The sequence below is a fragment of the Saccopteryx leptura genome, chromosome 3, assembly GCF_036850995.1.
Source record: "Saccopteryx leptura isolate mSacLep1 chromosome 3, mSacLep1_pri_phased_curated, whole genome shotgun sequence".
NCBI lineage: Eukaryota > Metazoa > Chordata > Mammalia > Chiroptera > Emballonuridae > Saccopteryx > Saccopteryx leptura.
Genome location: NC_089505.1, coordinates 208,939,601 through 208,967,035, shown reverse-complemented (window position 1 = coordinate 208,967,035; position 27,435 = coordinate 208,939,601). Strand labels below are relative to the sequence as shown.

The window sequence follows — 27,435 nt, the reverse complement described above, 5'->3', positions numbered from 1 at the left end:
CACTCTTCACCCTCTTACCTTCCCATTGTTTCTGCCCTACAGAACTGATTTCAACAGCTGTATTCCTTTTCCAACATGTTCACTGTATAAGGAGTCTTCCTGCTGGTCCTCTTTTGTTGCGACTTCTTTTTGAATGTGCCTATTTCTTTTCCCATATCTTTATTAGGCCTATGCCATTTTATTCTATTTTGTTTTCTCTGTCATTGAAATTATGTGGATATCCATGACTTACAATTGCCTAGTTCTAGAAAACTTGTGCATGATTTTTGTTAGTATACTGATTCTGTAAATATTTTATTTTATTTTTTTTGTATTTTTCTGAAGCTGGAAACGGGGAGAGACAGACAGACTCCCACATACGCCGACCGGGGTCCACCCAGCATGCCCACCAGGGGGCGATGCTCTGCCCCTCCAGGGCATCGCTCTGTTGCGACCAGAGCCACTCTAGCGCCTGGGGCAGAGGCCAAGGCGCCATCCCCAGTGCCCAGGCCATCTTTGCTCCAATGGAGCCTTGCTGCGGGAGGGGAAGAGACAGAGAGGAAGGAGAGGGGGAGGGGTGGAGAAGCAGATGGGCGCTTCTGTGTGCCCTGGCCGGGAATCGAACCCGGTACTTCTGCACGCCAGGCCGACGCTCTACCACTGAGCCAACCGGCCAGGGCCTGATTCTGCAAATATTGCTGAGTACCTCTCACATCAGCCATTGCACTGAGCCAAGGATTCAAAAACACATATAACAATTGGTCTGTACCTCAGGGACCTCACACGGTCTACAACGGAGGAGACAGACAAGCACAGTGACTCCTTTACATTGGGAAATTCCATGCTAGAAATGTAAACAAGTTGCTATGGGAGGATGAAATCACAGTTTCTCCCAGGTTGGTGGGGAGAAGCACATGAGAACGTTAGAAAGGCTTTACTAGGGAGACATCAGAGCTGGGTCTTCCAAAGATTAGTGTAACTTGAGTAGATCGGAAGGAAAAGGACAGGGTAAAGTTTACAAAAAAAGATGTTCTGGAGAAAAGGTAATAATAAGCCAAGGCACAAGGTAAAGTGCTTGGCTGGTTAGAGAACAGATGATGTGATATGGCTCAAAGAGAAGAGGTGGGGGAGTAGCAGGTGATTCTGGAATGGTACACAGCAGTCAGATAGTGGAAGGCACACTGGAGTATGTGATCTTTTATTCTATAGGAAATGGGAGTGTGATTCACCCCTATTAGAAAATTTCTGGTATTAACATAGTAGTACTGGATTGGAAAAGGGACTTGTGTATGTAAAGCATTAAGGAAGCCACTGCAAGAATCCAGGGTAAAGTTAACTGAGCTAATGCCTAGCTCAGTTGGTTAGAGCATCAGCCCGATATATAAAGGTTGTTGGTTCGATCCCCAGTGAGGGCACACACAGAAGCAGATGTTTCTGTCTCTCTCTGAAATCAATAAAGAAAAAAATATTTTAAAAAAGTTAATGAGAGCTTGAATCTAAGGCCAAAAGAAAGAAAGTGATGTATGAGAAGCATTACGGTGGTTATTAGAAACAGGTTTTGGTTAACAGTTGAGAGGTGGGAGGCAGAAACATAGGAGTCAAATGCAGTTCATGACTTATAGATCTGGTAAAGGGATGGCAGGTGAGCCCTGAACACTGAAATACAGTAGGAAGCACAGGTGAGGTTTTTCCTGAGTACTGAAATGGAGGTAATGTTTTATTTAAATTTTTAATTCATTTTTTAGAGAGAAGAGAGAGAAGGGGGGAGGAGCAGGAAGCATCAACTCCCATATGTGCCTTGACCAGGCAAGCCCAGGGTTTCAAACCAGTGACCTCAGCATTTCCAGGTCGATGCTTTATCCACTGCGCCACTGCAGGTCAGGCTGGAGGTAATGTTTTAGATACAGTTATGTATTTTTACAAATATTCAATCACAGATATCCAAGCAGCAGCAAAAAAATTGGGGTCTGGACATCAATTTTGAGGACAGACAGGAACTCTTTAGAATTATCTCTAAGTGAAAGCTGAAGCCCTAGATATGGAAGACAAACCAGTGGAGCTTGTTCTTAAAGAATTCTGATGTTTGAAGTTTTTTTTCCCCCAAAGTGAGAAGTGGGGAGGCAGTCAGACTCCCACATGCGCCTGACCGGGATCCACCCGGCATGCCCACCAGGGGGCGATGCTCTGCCCATCTGGGGTGTTGCTCCCTTGCTGCCGAAGCCATTCTAGTGCCTGAGGCAGAGGCCATAGAGCCATCCTTGGCGCCAGGGGCCAACTTTGCTCCAATGGAGCCTTGGCTGTGGGAGGGGAAGAGAGATAGAAAGGAGGGGGGGAAGGGTGGAAAAGCAGATGGGCACTTCTCCTGTGTGTGCCGACCAGGAATCAAATCTGGGACTTCCACGCACCAGGCCGATACTCTACCATTGAGCCAACCAGCCCGGACGATGTTTGGAATTTTTAATAAAGGGACTCCTTAAAGCAGGGGTGTATTTACATTAATTAATAAGAGAACATAGTATACTACAAAATCAATAAAAGGTAAGATAATTTAATGCCTAAAAAGAAAAAGTAAATGAAAGTTGGTTTTGAAGGCCTTGCTTACAGAGCAAAGTTGAAGGGTTACTTTAACTCCTCAGTAAAAACAGCATCTAGGGAAATAAAATAAAAAGGGATAAAAGAAGTGAGGAAAAAAGAAAATGGGCAAAAAGACTAGAAGGGGAGATATATATATATATATATATATATATATATATATATATTATTTATTAATTTTGAGAGGGAGAGGGAGAGAATGAAATAGAGAAGGGGGAACAGCAGGGAGCATCAACTCCTATATGTGCTTGACCAGGGAAGCCTGGGATTTTGAATCAGCAACCTTAGCATTGCAGGTGGATGCTTTATCCACTGCGCCACCACAGGTCAGGCAGATATATTTTTAAAAATCATTTTGCTAAACCTTATGTGAATCAGATGGAGATAAATGTTGAATTAACATTGAGATAAAATGAAAAAGTCAAAGTTAGGATGAGAAAGAACAAATAAGAACTCAAGAGCAAAAAAATATTAAAAAGGAATACAGAAAAAATGACAAAAAATAAAATACAAAAAGAGAATAGAATAATAAAATGAAATTGTTAAAAAATATATATATCTTTCCCAAACAAAAAGCAAATGAAATAACTTGACAGAACAAAGTAAAATGCCAAGTGCTTAAGACAAACATGTCTGCATGATTGCTAAGGGGTAATAAACAGACTAGTGTACTGGGCACGTGTCTAGCAGTCCTGGAGTTGAACTGAGGTCCTTCAACTTGCTGTGGTCTTGGGCAAGCTGGGAAATGGTTATGAGGATTGCAACAATACATGTAAACGCCTAATACAGGGGTCCCCAAACGTTTTACACAGGGGGCCAGTTCACTGTCCCTCAGACCATTGGAGGGCCGGACTATAAAAAAAACAATGAACAAATCCCTATGCACACTGCACATATCTTATTTTAAAGTAAAAAAAACAAAACGGGAACAAATATAACATTTAAAATAAAGAACAAGTAAATTTAAATCAACAAACTGACCAGTATTTCAATGGGAACTATGCTCCTCACTGACCACCAATGAAAGAGGTGCCCCTTCCGGAAGTGCGGTGGGGGCCGGATAAATGGCCTCAGGGGGCCGCAGTTTGGGGACCCCTGGCCTAATATATAGTGCTCAATAAATGAAGGTTATGGGAGAAAAAAATTGGACATCTTGATTAGTACGTGGAAGTCAAATTTCCAATGATTTTTCTAATCTAAAGCATGGATTCAGTTACAGCATTTAAAATAAACTTTACCAGAACTGAGTAACTGAATTGCTCGAAATAGTTTTACACTGCTGGGTTAGCCTTCTCTGTAATGAGTAAGCAAATGATGTGACACTCAATTTGCCCACTCTATCTCAAACTACATAACACATGCAACACATTTTCTTGGGGATCTTTACAGTACAAGCTCTTTGGTCCAATCCAGTAATTTGCAATTATAGCAATAATATCTGTACACCTACTGCTCTTTGCCTTTTTGCTGAGCTGTTTAAAAATACAACCAGGAGAGGGTCCAGTCACTTTTGGTAGTTTTATTAACTAAAAAGCCTTCACTATGTGGCCACCAACATTTAAGTCTTTAGGCATCAAAACTCCCAATAAGATGGGAAATTAAATTATGTTTTCTTATACATGTATTATTAAATATTATGTGCAGAGATAATTATCCATTTGTCTTCTTAACTTGCTTTTGCTAGACTTCCTACTGATAAAAGAAAATATAAATTTAAAATCCTTAAATGTGATTTTGCAGAACTGAGACCAGTTTTTTTTCTGAACAACCCGATCCCTACATGTACTATAGAAAAATACTGGTAGAACTTTTTTGTACACAATCTTTCAGGAGTGCATTTCACCCACAGGTAGTTCGAATGACAGAGTTCTTCCAGCTCATCAGAATTGAACAGTTTTCAAGGCTTCTGGGTACTTACCTTTGAGTTCCATATCCTACCTATCTGAAGTTCTTAACTGGGGGATTGTGACCACTGGGTTACAAGCATGCTTTATGGAGTTCTTGATTCCCTGACAAAGAATGTGATGATACTTAGTATGCATGTACGTCAACTTTTTCTAGGGTAAAGGCACAACAGATTTTCTAAGGCTTTCCAAAAAGCTTAAGAATCAGTTAGACATTTAAATAAACATATGTATGTACAATTTGCCAAATATTGCTGTATTTTAACATTTGCGAGATTTCTTAATAAGCATCTTAGGAAGTGCAGTGTCATAACCACCAGAAAAGCTACTTTAAAAAGTAGGTCTTGGCCCTGGCCGGTTGGCTCAGCAGTAGAGCGTTGGCCTGGCGTACAGGAGTCCCGGGTTCGATTCCCGGCCAGGGCACACAGGAGAAGCGCCCATCTGCTTCTCCACCACTCCCCCTCTCCTTCCTCTCTGTCTCTCTCTTCCCCTCCCGCAGCCAAGGCTCCATTGGAGCAAAGATGGCCCGGGCACTGAGGATGGCTCTGTGGCCTCTGCCTCAGGTGCTAGATTGGCTCTGGATGCAATAGAGCGACACCCCAGAGGGGCAGAGCATCACCCCCTGGTGGGCATGCTGGGTGGATCCCGGTAGGGCGCATGCGGGGGTCTGTCTGACTACCTCCCCGTTTCCAGCTTCGGAAAAATGAAAAAAAAAAAAAAAAGTAGGTCTACATCTTCACTTCCTAGTAATTCCCACAATGCTTCAACCTACTGCAATCTGACTTCTGTCTCCAGTTCTCTAGAATTACTTCTGCCTTATAGAAGTCCAAATTACTAAATTCAAAATACATTTTTTGGTACTTCTTTTGACCACTTGGTGGTAGACTAAAAGGGAGAAAAGCAGACCCTGGAGCCAAACTGCCTAGTTCAAATCTTAGCTCCATCACTTTTTAGCTCTGCAACTTTGGACAAATTAACTCCAGGCCCGAGAGTAGTATCCTTTGGAAAAAATTTCTTCATTCATACGGTATGTACAGAACTTACTTCAAAATGTCAATGTGAGAATTAAGTTAGCGTCTAACAAAAAAAGCATTATGTAAATATTAGTTATTTGGTAATTGGGATTTCTTTCTTCAAAATCACTTGAAACCTGTCTCCGAAGTTTCACTCTACCTTTGATTCTTCTAGGCTCATCCCTAATGTCTTTTACACTGTGGCCAGAATGATCGTTTGAAACTATAAATCTGATGCCATCTCTTGCCCCTGATGTTGGGGTAGCCTACGCTCCTTAGCCCGGTAGACAAGTCCCTTTATGACAGTGGACCAGTCTAGCTCTTGTTCCTTAAGTCTCCATTCCTACACTTACCCTACCAGTTATACTAAACTAAGCTAATTACAATCCCCAAAATAGGCCTTATTCTTTTAACTTAGGACTTTGCATAAGCCATTGGCTGTCTAGAATATCCCATTCTGCTTGTCTTACCACATTCCTTCCCTAAGTAAATTAGGTGTCTTTTCTCAATGTGCCCCAATAACCCTGCAGAATAGTCACACATTCTATGTTAGATGGGGGTTTGGTTGCTGATACATTTCTTCTAGTCAGATCTTCCCTTCCCACTTCCTCCAATAAAGAACAGAAGCAGGAGCCGTATTATGACAGACTTGTTCTCTCTTTTTCTACCCTTGTAACCTTAAACCAACTTCTTATTCCTGTATGGCATTTCACAACCCTCTTCTCATTTACACTGAGTTTAGGTAGAAATATACCTAGAAGATTATATGTACTTAAATATAACTAGATAACAAAAGTTCACACTGAAGGGAACATTCTAGAAACATTTATTTCACTGTTGACCACTTGGTTATAGCATGCAACTCTCAATAACGAGCTGCCGCTCTCCACTCCTACAGAAGCACCAGATGCTACGGTGCCACCACCTAGCTTTTCAGCCTTTCAAAGGCTCTTATGACCAACATTATTACTTAGGGACAAGCCTTTTAGGGACCTAAAAGCACTTATTCTCTATAAAAAGTAACTTCATATTTCATGCACAAAATGCTAACTGGTGGACTGAGGTCCAAAATGGAAAGAAAAAAATTTATTCTAGTTCTATAAATTATTAGGAATAAAATAAGCATCTCTCCTTGCCTTATTATAAGGAAACAGAATTTTTTTTCTCTATCAGGAATCAGGACAGTAGCCTTAATGACCCCACAGAGCCATAAAACAGTTCAGTGGTTCAAGTTCTTTCTGAAAATGTTAAGAAATAAGAAGTTGGCTCATTTCCCTATATAATTTAAAGAAATACCTACAGTATTTGTAGGAGTTATAGGTTATATTGCAGACCCTTATGGCAATATTTAAAAGGCCTATACTCCCATTTAAAAAATTCTATCTCAGAAGGTAAAAGGAAATCCCCATTATCCCTGAGCAAAAAAGGGAAAAATCATAGGTACTGGTGTTAATAGAAGCCACTATAAATGAGTTATCTAGCGCTAGCTCATTCTCAACAAATTTATAGAAACTGAAGCAGGTGCTCTTAGAGTTCTTCGCAGATGTATTTAGTAGTTTGAGTAGTCACACTGCAAAAACTTAATTAAATATACAGCTGAACATTCTCCATTTTGAATTTGAGACTGTCCTCAAAGAATGCTTATGGGACATGAAATTACTGGGCACAGATGAATTTTAAAATATGTTAGCAAAGTGTGGCAGGAGGAAGACAGAGGGGAGGACTGTAGTGGAGACAGTGAGAAAGGGCAGGACAAAGCTGTAGATACAAGCTGGGCCTTTCTTCTCATTAAGTCAGGGCCTCTGGCTATAGGTACTAATATAAACCAGATGCTGAAAAATAAAATTAAGAATGTCCCAAACTAATTTAAGTCTTTTAAGGAATAAATGACAGAAAACACTTTAGCTTCTTAATCAAGGAGTGCTATAATATAATTTCAAGGCATCTTAATATAATCCATTTAATCCTACAATAATTGTGCAATAAGCAAAATATAAAAGGAAAATAACAAAGGTTAACTTCCTACAGGGGCCAAGAGACAGACCTTTGCAGCGCAGCAATAACCTTCACATACTGGATTCTTACTGAAAGGCCATCAAAAACTCAGATTACCAAAAATCACAAATGTTAGCAACAAAAGGAATGTTGATTAGATAGAGTCAAAAACCTTCCCAAAGGGCTGCCTTCTCTGAAGGAATTTCAGAATATTGCTGGCATGGGTTGGTTGAGTTAAATCTCACCAAAGGCTCCGTTACAGAATGAGATGCCCCAGTCAGTGCTGTTTTAAAAATGTAAAACACTGGGAGGAAAAAAAATCAAAACAATCAACTTTTCCCTAACATATATGGCTTAGCACCCAGAGAAAGCCTCTGTCCCCAAAGGAGACTTCCTACATAGGGTTAAGCTTCTTTAAATGAGGTGTAACCTTTCATTTTCAGGAGGTGTCTTTTCTTGCAAGGTCTTTAGAGGCAGAAGCTCGCTTGGATTCTAATATACATCTCTGTGAGCTCAGCTTCCTGCAAACACGCACCTGCCAGGCTCTAGGCTCTCCCTTGCCAGTGACTGGACTCACTACTTCACAGCCACCAGAATCGCACATACACTATTAACATGATGAAAAACACAGCAACTGCCGCAAGTTTGGCGTAAGTCGACCGCATGTTTAAGTACTTCGCATCCTGGCGGTATTTCTTGGACAGACTGGACAAATTGTTAGCCTTTGAATCCAATGCTGTTAAAGACGAAAAAACAACAACAAAAACCAACAACATTCATTAGTCCATGGAAGTATTTTATCAAATATATTAACACATTAAAATAACCAAAACTAATGGCACTATACCAAACAACCACAGAGCTTAAAGTATTTTTATTTTAAAAGATTGCATGTATTGATTAATTCATGATCCTAAAGCACTGAAAAATCTGCAGTGCATTTTAAAATTATCAGACCAACTTATGTTCAAATTCTTGTGACTATAATGAAGTGGTTAGGAGTACAAGTTCTGGCCTCCAACTCTTTGGTTCAAATTTCAGATGTACCAGCCATGTGATGTTGGGCAACTCGGTCTCTCTAAAGACTCAGTTTCGTCATCTATAGTAACGGGAATAACAGAAGCTATATCATAGGATTATAGGTACATGAGAATGCCTGTAAAGTGAGCACAATGCCTGCATATGGTAAAGAGTTGATAAATCTTAGCTGACATTAATGATATACATAATCTTTCAGTGGTATAAATCAATTCTCTCATAGTTTGAAAAAAAATAATCCATGTAAAATAAGACTCAGGTAACCAGAAAATGAGTATTAAGCTATCTCTCTCTCTTTTTTTTTTATTAAGTAAGAGGCAGGGAGGCAAGAGGCAGAAAGACTCTTGCATGTATCCTGACCGGGATCTACCAGCAAGCCCCCTACGGGGCGATGCTCTGCCCATCTAGGGGCACTGCTCTGTTGCTTGGCAACAGAGCTATTTTTAGCACTGGAGGCAATGCCATGGAGCCATCCTCAGTGCCAGGGCTATTTGAGCCATGGCTATAGGAGAAGGAGGGAGGGGGAGAGAGAGGGAGAGAGAAAGGGAGGGGGAGGGGTGAAGAAGCAGAGGGTATTTCTCCTGTGTGCCCTGACTATGAATTGAACCCAGGACTTCCATATGCCAGGCCGACGCTCTACCGTCAAGCCAACTAGCCAGGGCCTAAGCTATATCTCAGTGGTGACTGTTGCCAAATTTCTAAGATTCTCCACATAATAGACTATTATGATGATAAAGCTATCAGCAATTATATTTCAACAGACATAGGAAAGTTGTACTGTAATTGAAATACAGGAACAGGTGCTAGAAAACCACCAATATTTACTAAATTAAGCTTTTTAGAATCTTTGCCTATAAGGGCATCTATAATGTCATTATCTTCACATAATTGTTAACTGAGCACTTAGAGAAATAGCCAGACAGACACATGTTAGACTGGACTAAAATATACGGCATATTTTAATAATAAAAACAGACTCTCAGTCTGACAAAAAAAATTCTGATCAAATTTTTTACTTCTTTAAATTTTTGAAAAACTATGTTATAATCTGAATTTGTTTGTTCTTCTTCACCGAATGCTTTTGGAATATTTGGAGTTGCCTAATAGAGACTGGTACTGATTGATAAATGTAGCATTACTTAATAACACAGGCATAGCAGTTACTTCTAAATTACCAACTTGTCCTGTGAGGAAGAAAAACACCTAGTCATGTAAGAAACCAACCAAAGCAAATAAACAAACAAAAAAATCACAGGATGAAAAATAACCATGACAATGCTGTAAGGAATTTTTCTAGCCAGTCTACTAGAGTGCATAACTTATTGGACAGAGGGGTTTTATTAATTAAAAAAAATTTTTTTTTTATTTTAGAGAGGAGAGGGAGAGAGGGGGGAGGGAACGAAGGAGAGGCAGGGATGGAGGGAAAGAGAGTCACTGCTTTGTTGTTTCATTTACTTATGCATTCATTGGTTGATTCTTGTATGTGTCCTGACCGGGGATTGAACCTGCAACCTTGGTGTACTGGGACAATGCTCTAATCAACTGAGCTACCCAGCCAGGGCTGGACAGAGGTTTTTAACTACTATGTTTATTATTCTATCCCCAGTAACTAGAACAGAATTTGGCAGATAATCAGTGTTCAATAAATAAATATTTGCTAAATGAATCTAAATCTGCTGAGAAAAACTGGGCAGGCAAACAAGTATTAGGTCATATAAAATAAGTAATAGTTAAGAGAATTCTTTCCATAGAAACATTTAGAAGCACATGATATCATTAGGACAAAACTACTGCTTGGAAGTCATTTAGCAAATAAGTGACAACACCATGTGAAACGCTAGAGGATCCAATGATGGTCAAAATATGTTTTTTGATCCCTGTATTTGTGGAATTTAGTCTAGTAGGGTGACACCTTTGAATAAAAAAACAAAACTTATGGCTTAAAAAAAACAAGTATATTTAGGCAGTAAAACAAGGCATAATTTGATCTTGCTGAAAGAACCCACAGAACTATTCATGTGTCTTAAATGTAAAGTAGGCTAGCTATACAACTTTAAAATTAGAATTAGAAGAAGGCATAAAAGATGGATTCTCATTATAAAGAAGCTTAAGGAGAAAGAAAACTTTTTTTTTGAGGTAAGCTAATCTTTTCACTGTCCTTCAAATATGCCCTGATCAGAAATGCATTTTTTCTCTTAAAATACCATTCTTTACTTCTTCCTAATCTATCAAATTTCAAGAAATATTTCCTGCTCACTTCACATTTACCTACTTCATTCTACATTTTTATAGCCCTCATTGTCTATACATCTATTTAAAATGATCATACACTAAAGACAGACAACAGCTCAGTGGGCCACTAAATCCTACCCAGCACTAGACTTGACTTTTAGTAAGCTACTCAACTCTTCGGAGTCTCTGCTTCTTTATCGGGAAACTGGTCTGATACTACTTCACCAGGAGTTACTCCAAAGAATAAATAAGATGTAGGCAGTCCCCCTACCATATTGCCTGCGCAAAGTGTTCAATGGATGTTTGTTTCCTTGTACTATCTGTAATTTTCTCTGTGACAATGTTTCTGATTTTCCCAATCAGATGAAGTCACTTCAGGGTATAAACTAACTTCTTTTTCAATCAGCATATCAGCTTTGTAGCTACCAGCAAAGCACTAGGAGAGAATTCTTTACACTTTTGATAAACTGACAAAACTCCTTTGCAGGTCTGCTTTATCCCAGGTAGAAACTATAAGTCTGTTATGATGAAAATATATACAGACTCAAAATTTGATCTTTAAAGAATGTGAATCTATATATATATGCTGGAATAACTGCCTACTACTAACATCAAGGTTAACATTTGCAATATATAATTTATAAAAACATTATGAATAGCAAGGTTAAATTCTAGAAATAGTCATCAAGACATCTACTTGTGATCATTACTATGAGACAAAAAAAAAAAAAAGAAATATACATAAACATAAGCACTACCTTTAAAGAGTACAGACCCACATTAAACACTTAGGTAATATTCAAACACTTAAGAAACATTTAAACACTAAATGTTAATTATAAATTTATTTATTATTAATTATATTATATAGTAAATATATATATTTACTTTACAGGTAAATTAGATAAATAAGCATATACATATATGTACACAAACATCCCATTATATGCTAAAAAAAAAACCCATGTAGCTTAGTGCTTTAAAGAGCTTAATGTGATGTGGGCTATAAGGATCAGAAAAGGCTTCTTCGAAGAGGCAGTTCCTAATCTAGATTTTAAAGAACAGGCCAAGGATGATGTGAGTCAGAGTGTCAATGAACAAGAGAGCAGGAGAGGGATTTGTGATCTCCATGTCTTCCATTAGAGAACACAATGCTCTGCACATTATAAGCACTCATTAATAATGACTGAATGAATGAAAAGTAGGAGAGGCCAGACTAGAATTTATCTTGCAGTCTGAGGTTTTCATGTTTTTTAGCAGAGGAACGGCTTAATGAAAATGGCATTTTATAACACTGGATTTGGCAGCAGTGAAGTCCCCCCAGTGGCCACTCAGGAAACCACTGCCATTGACAATTTCCTATCATTCTTCTTTTCATTTCCTTTAACTTATATGTTTCTATAAATATTTACTTAACTTTGTAAATATCTTGGAAATAGTAATTGCTTCTGATATGAAATAAGACCCTTACTCTGTTTCAACTCAACAAAAACTAATCATGCTTAAAAAAACATTGGAAACTTTATAACGTAATCTGTTTCTGAGAGATGAATTCTTAACAGTGCTCGATAGCATCTGACAGCATAAAAGGTACCCCAAACAAGCTATCCTTGTCTATAGAATGAGAACCACCTCTTCCTACGACCCACATTGCTTTCAGATACCTGAGAGTGCTTCTCCTCGTTGTAACACTTCTTCAATGTTGGCCACCATAAGCCTCTGCACATCTTGCAATTCAGTGTTGATGGAGCCTAGGTTTCTCCGAGCACGACTGTCAATGTAGAGCTTCTTGGTTTTCTGAATGTAGGTCTCTAGAAGGACAAAGAAAAATGACCATTAACCACTTCTTTCACACTCATCCAAGTAATGAAGTAGGAAATAGGGTGTGCTGAGTTTAGTCCTGGATTGCAACTATCGATAGTTAAGCAAGCTCTTGAGTAAGTATCACAATGTGAGTTTTGATTCCTTCATTTATAAAATGTAAAGATATAAGTAGATGGCCATACAGGAGAACTGTCCTTTGCACACCTCTGAATTAGAGGCATCTATCCTCAGGAACCTTAGAGAAATTAAAACCTACTACAGTAAGACATTACTGAGAGCAGAAATTTTATTTTTATTTATTTTTTTATTAAAGAGACAGAGAGAGAGAGATAGGGACAGACAGACAGGAACAGAGACAGATGAGAAGCATCAATCATCAGTTTCTCATTGTGGCACTTTAGTTCATTGATTGCTTTCTCATATGTGCCTTGACCGCAGGCTTTCAGTAGACCAAGTAACCCCTTGCTCGAGCCAGTGACCTTGGGTCCAAGCTGGTGAGCTTTGCTCAAACCAGATGAGCCCTCGCGCAGGCTGGCGACCTCAGGGTCTTGAACCTGGGTCCTCCACATCCCAGTTCGACGCTCTATCCACTGTGCCACCAACTGGTCAGGCGAAAGCAGAAATTTTTAAACTTTATATCAGGGACCCTTAATGTTTCATTACTTAACTTGATACATTCCCTGAAAAGAATGCTGATAACAATCTAGCATTTCTACAGCCTAACATGGCAAAAGAGTCACTCTATTGTTAAAAAGTTGAAAAAAATGGTCTTAAAGTATTTTCTTTAACATACACTCCCAATTTCACTCTGCTCCTAAGCTTCGGGCAAAGCAAACATGTGTAAGAAGTTTCCCAAGTAACCACTATAAAACTGTAGTCTCTTCATGTTTGGCCCATGTCTGTATTTCTCAGAACTGTAAGAAGAATGACATTAGTAAAGATTTTCAACATTTGGAAAATCTTAAGCTATGTGTGCTGGATCCCTTTCCTTTGCTTCTTTCGGTCTCCTCTTCTCTCTCTTGCACCCTGCTTTTGCCTTGGGAAGCTGACCTACCTGGGCTACATCAATGGGCTCCTTGCCCCATAGCCTACAGTTAGGATCAGCCAAAGGGGGAGTCCCAAGAGTACGAAAAAGAATGAACAGTGACATCAGGATATTTACTGCTCTAGCTCCTCCCTGAGAAGTCACCTTCGGCAGGCAGTATCACTCCACTAAAAGTTGGCTTTCTCTGTAAATGTCTCCTTCCCCAATCCAGAAGCCGCTCCTTTCTCTCGTCCCTTCAGGCCTAGGGATGGTAACAATGACTGTTACTGGCCCAGTACTTTCCAGTTCACCTTAACCTGTTCATATCTTTGTGTATAATCCTTTAACCTAATTTGAGTGAACCCACTATTTCCTGTGTGATCTTGAAAACAGTACTCTTAGTTTTTTTCTTCAGTTTACTGGACCGCTATTGTCTACAAAAGTAAAATTTGAAAAACTGGGCATTAGAAAAATTAGCACTTGGAGCGTTTCGAGTTATAAAATACTGGAGTATTTTGCTAAATTTTATTCATTTCTAAAAAGGAAGATGGCTTGCCTGACCTGTGGTGGCACAGTGGATAAAAAGCATCGACCTGGAACACTGAGGTCGCTGGTTCGAAACCCCAGGCTTGCCTGGGCAAGGCACATGTGGGAGTTGATGCTTCCTGTTCTTCCTCCCTCTCTTTCTCCCTCTTTCCCTCCCCCTACCCTCTCTAAAATGAGTAAACAAAAAAGAAAAAACTGTAACAGAAGCAAATCTATTTAAAAAATCTATTTTAAAAAAAGGAAGATGGCTTTTTTCTCTAGAAAACTTGAAAGACTTCAGAAATTCAGAGATCATAGAAACCAATTTCTTTTTTTAACTAAAAATGTCAGTGATATAGTCTGATCATACTTGTTCTCACTTTCTCTAGTTAGGATATTTCCTTTGATGCTGCCATCAGATACTTGAACAGGACTGAGCAGTGAGAGTCAATAATTTTTTTGCAAATATAAACACCCATGCTCACTACTTCTGCAAGCAGTAATGTCATCCCCCAAAACCATCTATCTTCTGGTAGTTTTCTTTAAAATTAGACAATCTTATTTTTCTAAATGAAAGAAAACACCATTTTTTTCTGGTTTCTAAATTTTATCTCCATAAAACGAGCCTTACTAAGAGTGTGTGTGTATGTGTCTATGGGTTTGGGAAAAAGACTAAGCCTCTAGGCACAGTTCTTGATTGACCCTAATGAAGAACCAACCAAATAACCAAAAAGGGCAAAGGGCAACAAGTTCTACTGGGAAAAGATAAAAAGATAGAGAAAATTACTTATAAGAAGGAAGCCCCATTCATTCAAAAGGACAAAAAGAGATGGAATGGAAGAGGCAGAATCTAAAACTTCTGTAAGTAAACATCAGTAAACTGTGAAAATTATATCAGCATTACAAAGAGATTTTCTATATTCTTTGCTCCCTAAATAGAGAGGTGAGGAGCAAAAACTTACCAAACTCAATAAAGCAATAGGGTCTAGACACAGTGGGCACCTTCTTTCCATACTGCTCGTCAAATTCTGAGTGTAAATCTTCTAGGTAGGCAAATGCCAACTTCTTAGGGAAGGTAGCTTCACACAAAACCAAGTAACACACCCCTTGCTCAATAATGTAGCTGGAGAGACAAGAAAAGGCAAGAAAAAGTTGTTTATAGTGTAACAATACCTCTGACAATCTGAAATAGATTCTCAGTGCCATACAAACTTTTAAAATGATTCTAACCTAAGCCCTTTGAGGCTAAATCAGAAAGCCAATTTCAAATCACAAATCCTTGGAATTAGAAAGCAAACATCTTTCTATTACTACAAGGATATACCAAAAGGAGTTTTTAAATACATTTAGTATAATTCTTCAACAAAATTATCCTAATACCTAAAGCTTTATCTTGAAAACTTGTGGAGTTGTGACTCCATCCATACTTTGATTTTGTATGTTAAACTAGTATACACAGTTTTAAACTCCTTCCAGCTATAAAAAATGAAACGGGAAAATTTTGTGGATATTTAAAAGTTGGAAGTTAATGCCACAATATTATTGGGTACAGAAAATAACAACCTTGGGACTAATAATATTCCTAATATCTATAGTAAGAAAACTCTGTATCATCTGAAAACTATCCAGTAACAGAACTGACCTCCTCTTGTGCTTTCTGGCTCTGTGATTATAGGTCTGAGATAGTTTTGGAAAGATGTTAGGCTACTTGTGGTTTTCAGATGTCTTTTTAGCCATTGTACTCTTTATTTTAGGAAAAGTTACACTTAGAAGACCAATATGTATAGCAAATAAAGTAAGTTATTTTGTTTAAGTAGGAGTCTAAGGGCCCAAAGCATTATACACATCTCCCCTTACTAAGGCATCCTAGAATTTCAAATATATTTTAGGACTATAATGTAGTCTATTATATGATTTCTCAGGACATTTAAAATAATGATGATAATGATGATGACAATGATAATGATGATGATAATAAATAATAATAACTGCTGTGCTATCTCTTGCTTGGTTACCTGAATTAACTGGTCTCCTTGCCATTGGGCTAGACCATCTGCTAAACCATCAGTTTTATTCCTAAAAAGTGAATACAGCCATATTACCCTACTTAAAGACTCTAGGGGCTCACTAATACCTATAACATAAAATCACGTTCCTTGGTATATAGTATTTGCAGCCCTCCAACACAATTGTAAGCCACCTGCATCATATATCCTAACTGTCTAAAAGCACATCAAATGACATGCTATTCTCCATCAAGCTAGGTTTGTTCACATCCTCAGGGACTTCTATTTATGTTGTATTATTCTAACTGTAACACTCTTTAATATATCTGAAGAAACCTTGTTAGTTCTCTAATTTTTTTTCTAATTACTTTCTCTAATTCTCTCTCTACTCCCTTTCCTCAAATTTCCTCCCTACAAATAGGAATGTATTGCTTTGTTCTGTCTATTGTTTGCATATGCATCTCTCTCTGCTAGTCAGATATGCTCTTTAAAACTATGGACATTAAAGATAGGACTTAATACATGGTCTGGCAAAGAATAAATTTTTAAGAAATAGCTCTTGGATGGAAACAAAGTATGAGAATATTACTATAAAGGTCCAAAAGAAACAAAGAAAAAAAAGAAAAAAAAAGCTCTGCTCAATTCCACAAGAACTTTCCTAGATCTTCTGTTTCATTTGTACCTAACCCATGGTAAAGATAAAGGTGCTTTATAACTAAGTGCCTGTAATTTTTTGATGTTAAAACTTTTATGGAAAATGTTTTATCTATTCCACAAATTAATATCTTATAAAACTTAATATTCACTACTTTCTTAACCAACAGGCCAGGATTTTCGTTTTGGTTTTGTATACTTATTTGCTTGTTTTGGATAAGTGGAGGTTTTATTTCCTTTTATGTTAAATATAGAAGATTGCTCCCAGGCCTGTATTACCTTAATATCTGAGTTCCTAAAATAGCAAGGTATTCATCTATGCCTTTTTTATTTTTCTCTGATCTTCTTGTCCTCTCTTTTCTTTCTTTTTTTTTTTTTTTTTGGGGGATTTTTCTGAAGCTGGAAACGGGGAGAGACAGTCAGACAGACTCCCGCATGCGCCAGACCGGGATCCACCCGGCACGCCAACCAGGGGCGAAGCTCTGCCCACCAGGGGGCAATGCTCTGCCCCTCTGGGGCGTCGCTCTGCTGCGACCAGAGCCACTCTAGCGCCTGGGGCAGAGGCCGAGGAGCCATCCACAGCGCCCGGGCTATCTTTGCTCCAATGGAGCCTTGGCTGCGGGAGGGGAAGAGAGAGACAGAGAGGAAGGAGGGGGGGGGGTGGAGAAGCAAATGGGCGCTTCTCCTGTGTGCCCTGGCCGGGAATTGAACCCGGGTCCCCCGCACGCCAGGCCGACGCTCTACCGCTGAGCCAACCGGCCAGGGCCCTCTCTTTTCTTTAATCTTCCTATTTTATCATCTTCAAACTTGACATGAATTAAATAAACATTTAATACCAATTATCTGTGGATAATCTGAAATCTAATAAAGTGCATTTTATTCCTCTTTCAGCTGTATGTGTTATCTATAACCACTGATTGAGATACTCTTAAAGTATCTTTTATAATTTTCTTTTTTCTAAGTAATAATGGACTCTTATTGACTATTCTCTATGTGCCGGGCAAGATATTAAAAGATACACATGGATTCCCTCCATGTATAATCAAAACTATGATTACTTCTCCTATTTTATAAAGGAAACTGAGGCCTGGAGAATCTCTGTGAGTTGTTCCAGGTTATGCTGTTAATCAATGTTTAAGCAGAGTGCTAACCTCCATGCATCTGGTTCCCTGAGGCCCCTATTATTAAACAAAGCACAAAGCTATCTATTATTACATGACAGCACTCACAAGACACAGGAGAATAAGTTCAATTGTGTGTAAGTTGAAAAAACAAACCAAGACTTCAGTTTTACATAGCTAGAGCCAGGGAAGTTGCTTCCATGTACAGACTATACTTTCAAAGTTATCTTTACTTTTAAAAAATTGTTATCATTCTCATCAGGTGTTACTTACATTTACTGTATTTCATACTTAAGTGATGACAAAAAAGTCAGGGTTATACTCACTGAAAAGTCATGGCGCCAGCTTCCAAGGAACATCTCGTAGGGGACTGGTCATTCAGCTTCCGAAAGAGCTGCTTAGCCTGACTCTGGTACTTCTGAAGGTCCCGGACAGACTGAAAGAAGACCACTTCATTAAAAAATCTTCCACACACCCTCAAAACACTATAAATTAGTGAGAAGCATCAGATTATGAGGACACTATGTGAATAAGGTCCTTCATTTACAGGTTAGTAAGATTCATTTTAACAAACAGGCCTACTTTTAGAGCAAAAAGGAAGATAAAGTTCCTGGTTTTCAAGAAAACCATATTAGTTATTTGCTAAGCAGCAAAAGGTACTTTTCAACTATTTTTAAGGCAATTTTAAACTTTTTTTTGTTATTGTACTTAAAAGATAATCACTTAAAAAATTTTAAATACACTTTACATTCCATTTTATTCTGTATTAGTTTCAGGTGTACACTATAGCAGTTAGACCAGGGGTCAACAAACTACGGCCCGCCCGGCCGCATGCGGCCCCCTGAGGCCATTTATCTGCCCCCCCCCCCCCGCCGAACTTCCGGAAAGGACACCTCTTTCACTGGTGGTCAGTGAGAGCACAGGATGCAGAATACTGTATGTGGCGGTGCCGCAAAGCGCCGAGTCGCTCATGTACAGTACTACTTCCGGTGACACGGGATGCACACATCATGGCTCCGGAAGCGCATCATACCACTTGTTACGGCTAGCAGTGACAAATATGGAACCAACATTGACCATCTCACTAGCCAAAAGCAGGCCCATAGCTCCCACTGAAATACTGATCAGTTTGTTGATTTAAATTTACTTGTTCTTTATTTTAAATACTGTATTTGTTCCCGTTTTGTTTTTTTACTTTAAAATAAGATATGTGCAGTGTACATAGGGATTTGTTCATAGTTTTTTTTATAGTCCGGCCCTCCAACGGTCTGAGGGACAGTGAACTGGCCCCCTGTGTAAAAAGTTTGGGGACCCCTGGGTTAGACAATCATATACTTTACAGAGCAGCCTCCCCCAATATTTCCAGTACCCACCTAGCTTCATACATAGTTATTACAATACTATTGACTATATTCCCTATGCTGTAATTTATAGCTCTGAGACTCTTTCTTTCTTTCTTGTTTTTATGTGAGAGGAGGGGAGATGGTAAGATAGACTCCCACAAACACCCTGACTGCGATCCACCAGGTACCCTGTCTGTGGCCGATGCTTAAGTCAATCAAGCCATTTTTAGCACTTGAGGTTGATGCTCGGACCAACACTGAGACACTGTCAATCCAGTGTTCTTTCTTTTTATTAGGTAAGTGCCTCCTAACCCATTTCACTTGCATAGTTACTGGTACAAAATAGAACAACATGTTCTATACTTGGAAAAATCATGGGAACAACAAATTGATGAGCCTCATTCTTATGCTGGAATATCAAGCAAAATCCTCCACAGAGTGTTACAGTATTGAGCATTTCAGCAAAATTAAATGTGTGCACCAATGGCTGCAAATTCTTATGAACACTGAAACTGAAACTAGGTAAAAATGAATTAAGAAAGGACAAAGACTGAAAAGTCAAGTATCCACTATGTGGTTCCCAAGTCTAGATAACAAAATTTGGAAAACAAAGGATATATGCATACAAAACTGAAAATAATATTCAGATGCTAGAATTATAGGCAATATTTCCCTGAACAATTTCTAAATAATTTTACAATTTTGTTAAAAAAGAACAACCCATAGGGGAAAGTCTACTTGAGGAAAGAACAGTGTCACCAAAAGGAGAAAAATTGTACCTCACTAACTGACTAGATCCAAAAGAGAAAAGAATGCATGAAGAGCCTGACAGTGGACAGAGTGTCAACCTGGGACACTGAGGACCCAGGTTTGAAACTCTGAGGTTGCCAGGTTGAGCACGGGATCACTGGTTTGAGCGTGGGATCATAGACACGACCCCATGGTTGCTGGTTTGAGCCCAAGGTCGGTGGCTTGAGCAAGGGGTCACTGCTTGGCTGGAGCGTCCCCATTCCCCCTCTGTCAAAGCATGTATAAGAAGCAATCAATGAACTAAAGTGATGCAACTACAAGTTGCTCTCATCTCTCTCCCTTCTTGTCTCTCTGTCACTAAAGAAAATAAAAAGAAGAATGGGAAGCAAAAATACATTATTTATTCACCTATGTACCGGGGAGAAAAAACTCCTGCCATGTGATGGCAAGGATTTATTTTATTTGGGGATTATTTATTTTGGTTTGAATGATAAAATACAGTCTCCCCTGATAGATGTTTAATAACTACATGTTTAAATAGAAAAGTGTTTATACAAGGTTTGCCCTAGCTCTGGACCTGAGGTCTAATATTGAGAAAGTATTATACAAAGTGAAATCTGAAAATTCTAGATAGTAAATCACTGAGCTAAGCAATAAAAACAAGGAAGCAATAAAAAAATTGTGTAAGTAGCAGATAAGCAATGTACAAGTATAGCTATATTTAAAATGCTGAACTGGAAATGCAAATCAAAACCACAATGAGATACCACCTCACACCTGTCAGAATGGCTAATACCAAAAAAGACAAGAAATAACAAGTGTTGACAAGAATATAGAGAAAAGGAAACTTCCATACACCATTGGCGGAAATGTAAATTGGTGCAAACACTATGAAAACAGTATGGAGGTCTCTCTCTCAAAAAATTAAAAATAGAACTATCATATGATATAGCAATTCTACTTCTGGGTAGTTATCCAAAGAAAATGAAAATAGTAATTTGAAAATATATATACATCCTTATTATTCACTGCAGTATTATTTACAATAGCCAGATATGGAAACAACCTAAGCATCCAACAATACATGAATGGATAAAGAAGATGTGATGGTATAAATCCACAATGGAATATTATTCAGCCATTAAGAAAACAGAATCTTACCATTTGTGCCATTGTGGATGAACCTTGAAGGCATTACACCAAGTGAAACAAATCAGAGAAAGACAAATACTCTAAGATCTCACTTAAATGTGAACTCTAAAAAACAAAAAATCAAAAAAACAAGCTCACAGATGCAGAAAACACAGAGAACAGATTGATGGTTGCCAGAGGACAGGGGAGTCAGGGTGTAAAAATGGGTAAAAAGGATCAAAAGGTGCACACTTCCAGTTATAAAATAAGCAAGTCATGGGCATCTAATGTTCAGCACAGTGACTAATATTAATTAAAATGTATTGCATATTTGAAAGTTTCTAACAGTAAATTTTAAATATCCTCATTACAACTATGTAGGGTGATAGATGATAGCTAGATTTACTGTGATGACCATTTCACAGTATATACAATATTGAATCATTATGTTATATATCTGAAACTAATATAATGTTATAGGTCAATTATACCTCAAAAAATAAACAAAATAAAATGGTAAACTGAAAATTTAAATATGAGTAAGAAAGTAAATAAGCATAAGGTGAATGAACTAGAGGACTCTGGCAGAGACCACTACTAGATCTATCACTTTGTATATTTACCTTGTTTAGCACTGTCCTCGTGGCAATAATTTGTTATAATGCTGTTCACTGGAGAAATGCTTTTCCATTAACGATACATGTATATATATACATATACATGTGTGTATATGTATATATATACATAGTTTTATATATTAGTAATACTTTAAAATAATTAATATTATATACTATCATTAAACAATATTGTGAGCGCATGGGTGTGAGAGTGTGTGTGTGTATTTTTTTCATGACTGGTCAGCCAGTAAAGGAGAGTGAATACTATCACATGCTTTTAACTAGTACACAATATCCTACCTTCCGAAGTTTGAATGGTACTTGCCAATCTGTTTGCTTCCCTATGCCATTATGTGGCATTCAGACGAGTTCTGACCTCATGACAATAGATAAAAGGATTGCAAATAAAGTTGGAAATGCTACTAAAGTACCAAGAAATAATATCAATGTTGATTGATAATTTTCAACCTTGTTTTCATTAGAATCACCTGGAGATCTTTAAAAAGAAAAAAAAGAAAAACACTACTCATGTACAATCTCCAATTCCAAACCAATTAAATCAGCATCCGACATATGGAACTCATAAATTGCTATTTTTAAAATATCCACAACCACAGATGTTAAGTTGTTTGACAGTGAAAGGCAGGTGAGCATCTTAAAGATTATTTTACATTTGAGAAATCAAACTTGCTCAAGGACTTGGGACCAAAAAGGAAAGGGGCTACCATGTGAATACAAGTAGTCTAGTCTGAAGTGCCTGCTCGTAAGCATGCTATACCCCCTCTTTGGTTAAAACTGCTTTAGTGGCCCCAGCCAGAGGCTCAGTGGATAGAGTGTCGGCCCAGTGTATGGACATCCCAGGTTCGATTCTGGTCAGGGCACAGGAGAAGTGACCATGAGCATAGCTCAGTCCAAAGGGTGACAGCCTCAGGCACTATAAATGGCTTGGTACTTGAGCATCAGCCCTAGGTGGGTTACCAGGTAGATCCCTGTTGGGGTGCATCCAGTCAGGGCACATGTGGGAGTCTGCCTCACTATCTCCCCTCCAATCACCTAAAAAAACCCCAAAACAAACAAAACAACTGCTTCAGTGACAGCAGATCCATTAAACCATATTCATAGGAAATGCTCAAGAAATCATGTGGCAGCTAGGATCTAGATCTCACATAATCACTGCTTTACAGAAAAATTCTGTTTGCTCTCAAAATTAAATTCACAAAGGGCCCATAATCAGCCAGTCTACCTAAAAATATATAGTTAGATTATATATCCTAATTCTGCTTCCTACTTCATTCAATACTAGAACAGACGTGACCTTATTATATACACTATAGTGGAAAGATAACTGTTAATAATCCAATAATGAAAAGGATATGAATGAACAAATTCTAAAATGAATCTGAGGTCATCCAGTAGCAAATTAAGGATTTGGTTTTGTACAGAGTAGTAATTTATAACACAATTGCTGTACTTTTTTTATTGCTGTCACTAAGACTGCTGAACAACCAGTCGTATCAAATGCCATCTTTTGCATTTTCAAAAATACTCTTATCATTTTTAAATTCCTACTGAACTCAACTGGTCAAAGGCCAGAAGCACCAGAACCAACCACTTTCCTTTAAAAGCAATTACAGTAAGGTGATTAATCAAAATGTGTTTAACTGTAAACAGACTATCTGCTTTCTTGGAGCTCCCTGGTGCCTACTAGGTTAGCTCTTCAAGTCCCCAGAGCTGGGGGAAAATGAATGAGAAGAGAATATTATTCATTTTGAGGTAGAATAGAAAGGTCGATGAAGAAACTGCAAACATGTGAAAAAGAGAAATAGCAGAATGGAACAGGAAATAGATGATCAGTTAGGGAATCTAGGTTTGAAGAGAAAAGTTCATCTCCCTACCAAACCTGGGCCTACATTTCTAGTTAAGCACAGAGGACAGAGTACATAAGAAACTGCCTATATCACTTTTTTTATTTAACCCTCTATTGTATTATCTGAATAATTGTTCAACTGCAGTAATCAGACAGCTGTACAGTGACTAGCACCTAGAAACTACCTAAAATATAGTTTCTATTTTATCAGTGTAAATAAATGAAAAGGTACACTGAATTATTTGGCCTAAGCAATTAAGGTACCTACTATAAAACTATTTGGTTGAGATGCCATTTCTTAAAATGTTATTTCTGGACTCCTACTATGTTTTAATACATTATTAAAAAGTCATTATTAAAAGTCTTAGAACAAAGCAGTAAAGTGTAGCGGTTAGGTACTAAGGTTCTAGTCTGGAGTCAGAGAGATGTTGATTAAAAACCAGTGGTTCTCAAACAGGGTTGATTTTTGCCCCACCCCCCACCTGGGGACATCTGGCAATGTCTGGAAATATTTTTGGTTGTCACACTGGAGGGAGGATAGAGGTAGTGTTACTGGCAATCTAAGATGTAGAGACCTGGGATGCTGTTAGTTACCCATCCCAAAATGTCAGTAGTGCCAAAGTTAAGAAACCCTTATAAAAAATTCCATTGTGCTACTTTTGTGCAGTGTGACTTTACTCTTGAGACCCATCCTCTAACCCTCAGAGCTTCCTTATCTATAGATGGGGATATTAACAGTACCTATTGGTATGAAAACTGAATGATATCATACACTTAAGTCTTAGCACAGTGCATAGTATATAGTTAGCATTGTATAAACATTCTGTATACTGTTGTAGTAATAAAAATTAGTCTATAATATTTTTGTATATATTATAAGTTTAGGACTTTATCATTCAAAGCCAACATTTCTAAAGGAAATCAACACGTAATTACAAGCACAAAAACTATTTCTTTCCTTGTCAATTGAACAAAGCAATCTATCTTGTTACACCGATACCTAATTTGGAATCAAATTAAAAAACACATGATCTCCCTGTTTCCAGCTTCAGAAAAATGAAAAACAAAACAAAACAAAAAAAAACAAAAAAAAACCCCACATGATAAAATGGCAATGTTCCAATAAAGTATCAAAGTAGACAGTAAGCACCTACTAATATTGACTTCAAATCCATTTTATACTCTTTGCCCACATTGAAATTCAATGCAATAGTTGGAAAACTGACCAAATTTCTCCCATTTTGGGAAAATCATTTCTCAAATGATATAACTTTTAAGGAATTTCCCCCACACTATCCCATTTGTCCAAATCATATTTCATTTTAAACTCTCAGTCATTCTGCAGGGTGGTCTTAGAAAATCTTAACAAATTGGAAAAGAGAAAATTACTTCACAATTTAAAATTTAGGACATGCTCAATTTGTTCATATTTTATATCAATGTTTAAACTTTGTTTTGTTGAATGAATGGAAAACATTCAAATGGCATGACCTGCAACTTCAAACTCTGTATCACTATTCTTCTAAAAGTGAAGGTAAACATATTTCCATATCAAATCTACAAAGGCACATAACGGAAGAGAAGCCTTCCTTATTACTAGACACTACTGTCAGTTTAGATGTCATTTTATCTGGGAAGTTTCCTGATCTCTCTAAATCAACTTAGATACCATACCTTTTCCATGTTAAACCACAGAAACTCCTTTCTCTTTCATAGCAGTTACACTCCATTAAAATTGTTAGTTATCTAGCTTTTCCATTAAACTCTAAGCTCTGTGAAAGTAGGAACTATGTCCCCTAATTTCCTGCATTAGCACCATGCTTGGCACATTTGATGTGCTTAGTAAGTTTTTTTTTCATGAATATATGATCAGGCAAGCCCAGGGTTTCGAACTGGCGACCTCAGCATTCCAGGTCAACGCTTTACCCACTGCGCCACCACAGGTCTTTCATGAATATATGAATGAAAAGCCCAAGAAAAGATATGTGCAAAATAATTTCTTCTACAACTCTTTTTGTGTTTGTGTGTGTGTGTGTGTGTGTGTGTGTGTGTGTGATAGAGACAAAGAGGGACAGATTGGGATAGACAGGAAGGGAGAGAGATGAGAAGCATCAATTCTTTGTTGTGGCTCCTTGGTTGTTCATTGACTGCTTTCTCATATCTTCCTTGACCGGGTGGCTACAGCAGACCCAGTGATCCCTTGCTCAAGCTGGTGAGCCTTGCTCAAACCAGATGAGCCCGCGCTCGAGCTGGCAACCAAGATATTCCGCATTCCAGTCCGATGTCCTTTCCACTGTGCCACTGCCTGGTCGGACTGACCCATCATTTTTAAAGGCCTTGGGGTGTTTTTCTGAAACACCTCATTAAAAGAGAAAGTAAGATAAAATTGATTACTTTAAATAGGTTATAAAAATTTCATTCATGGCCTCCCTTCTTCAGGCACCTCCCAACCTTGCTCCAGAAACTTCTCACACAAGAAAGTTCCCTTGTGAGTTTAAGGCACAAAGGAACTCCCTTTCAAGATCCTGGAGTTGTTTTTTAATCAATTCAATACATTTTTGAGCACCTACTTGTATAAAGCTACTGTTGTAAAAGCTGTGGGAAACACAAAGCTGACTAAGATCTATTGTTTGCCTGCTGAAAACCCTACTAATAAAGACACAGGAAAATAGTAAGATAAAGGTATAAAGGGTAACAGGAATATAACACAGGGATTATAATTCCAACAGTAAGTATTTATTGAAGGAGGTAGGAACAGAGAGCATAGCCTTGAAAGAAGGTTCTGACCTGAACTTCAAAAAGTGCCTATATGTGGCAATATTACCTCACCCACGTCCAAAAGATGTCAGCAAGCTAGGACAAGGATCAGGTGCTGGAGTTGAAGCATTTGAGAGTGATTTAACCCAGGGAACTATCAGTCAACCTTATTATCAGAAAAAATGTAGAAACCTGAATTTGAACAAAGTCCCTAAAGAATTGCAGAACACTGGGCGATCACAATTAGACGAATTTATCTATTCTCTACAGCATTTTGTATGTTCGTTTAAGAGAAACAGGTAACACAAAAATCTACCTCCGCTTTCAGAACAGATTTCTTCTAACAGGTAGTTTCTCCAAAGTCAAAAGATAAAAGAGCCCTTCAGAGGGGACGGGAGTGCCTGGGAAGTCGCAAGTCTCCCGCGTCCTCAAAAGGAATCGGGTGCTCAGACCACAGCCCTCTGGCAGGGACTCGAGGTAGCGGGGATCTAGTGGCTCGCCTACCTGTTCGTCCTCCTGGATCGAAGCGGCCAGCGGGAGCCCGTCCGCCACTCGGGCGATCATCGTCAGCAGCAACATCTTCACAGGTTACAGGGAGCCAGCACGGCTGTCGGCGTCCTCTAGACTTCCTCCGCCGCTACAACAGTTATAGCTCTACCTTAGTTTCCAAAGATCCTGCGGCTCGAGTCTCCGCTTCCTGCTGAGGTGGCCGGAAACAAGTTCGGGAGCTTTCCACTACCGGTCCTCAGAATTGGATTCCCGTGGAGAATCACAGCTGCCGGAACACTGGTTCCGCGGTCTGTCCTTCCACTTTCAAAGCTTCCAAGGCCCCTCTCACTTTTCTAAATTTCGAGCTTCCAATAAGCCTTAACTCTTGAGGGGGCGTGGCACACAAACTGAAATAGAATCTTTTTTTATCCTAAAACTTTAAATTTGGGAAGAGGGCCGAGAAGGACAAAGGGAGTTAATGGGTACTTAGATGAAGGGTGTGTAAAATTAAAACCAGGATATTTAATTTTTCTATTTTCTATATTATATTGATATATTTTATACATAATATTGT

General features: G+C 38.4%; 1 protein-coding gene across 1 annotated transcript; it reads right to left on the bottom strand.

Annotated features, from left to right (window-relative positions):
• Positions 1-6,291: 6,291 nt before the first annotated feature.
• Positions 6,292-27,109, bottom strand: SEC22B (SEC22 homolog B, vesicle trafficking protein). Its single transcript, XM_066377288.1, has 5 exons — positions 26,877-27,109; positions 18,234-18,343; positions 15,089-15,249; positions 12,418-12,564; positions 6,292-8,219 (listed from the first exon to the last, which is right to left on the bottom strand). The coding sequence occupies exons 1-5, from the start codon at positions 26,949-26,951 to the stop codon at positions 8,065-8,067; spliced, it is 648 nt and encodes a 215-aa protein (XP_066233385.1). The 5' UTR covers positions 26,952-27,109; the 3' UTR covers positions 6,292-8,064.
• Between the last annotated feature and the right edge of the window lie 326 nt (positions 27,110-27,435).

Excerpts from the sequence above, each read along its gene's own strand:
- SEC22B (XM_066377288.1), bottom strand. The coding sequence starts at position 26,951 with ATGTTGCTGCTGACGATGATCGCCCGAGTGGCGGACGGGCTCCCGCTG. Across the intron at positions 18,344-26,876 it reads CGATCCAGGAGGACGAACAG|TCTGTCCGGGACCTTCAGAA; the intron begins GTAGGCGAGCCA and ends GTCTTCTTTCAG. Across the intron at positions 8,220-12,417 it reads ACGAGGAGAAGCACTCTCAG|CATTGGATTCAAAGGCTAAC; the intron begins GTATCTGAAAGC and ends CGTCTTTAACAG.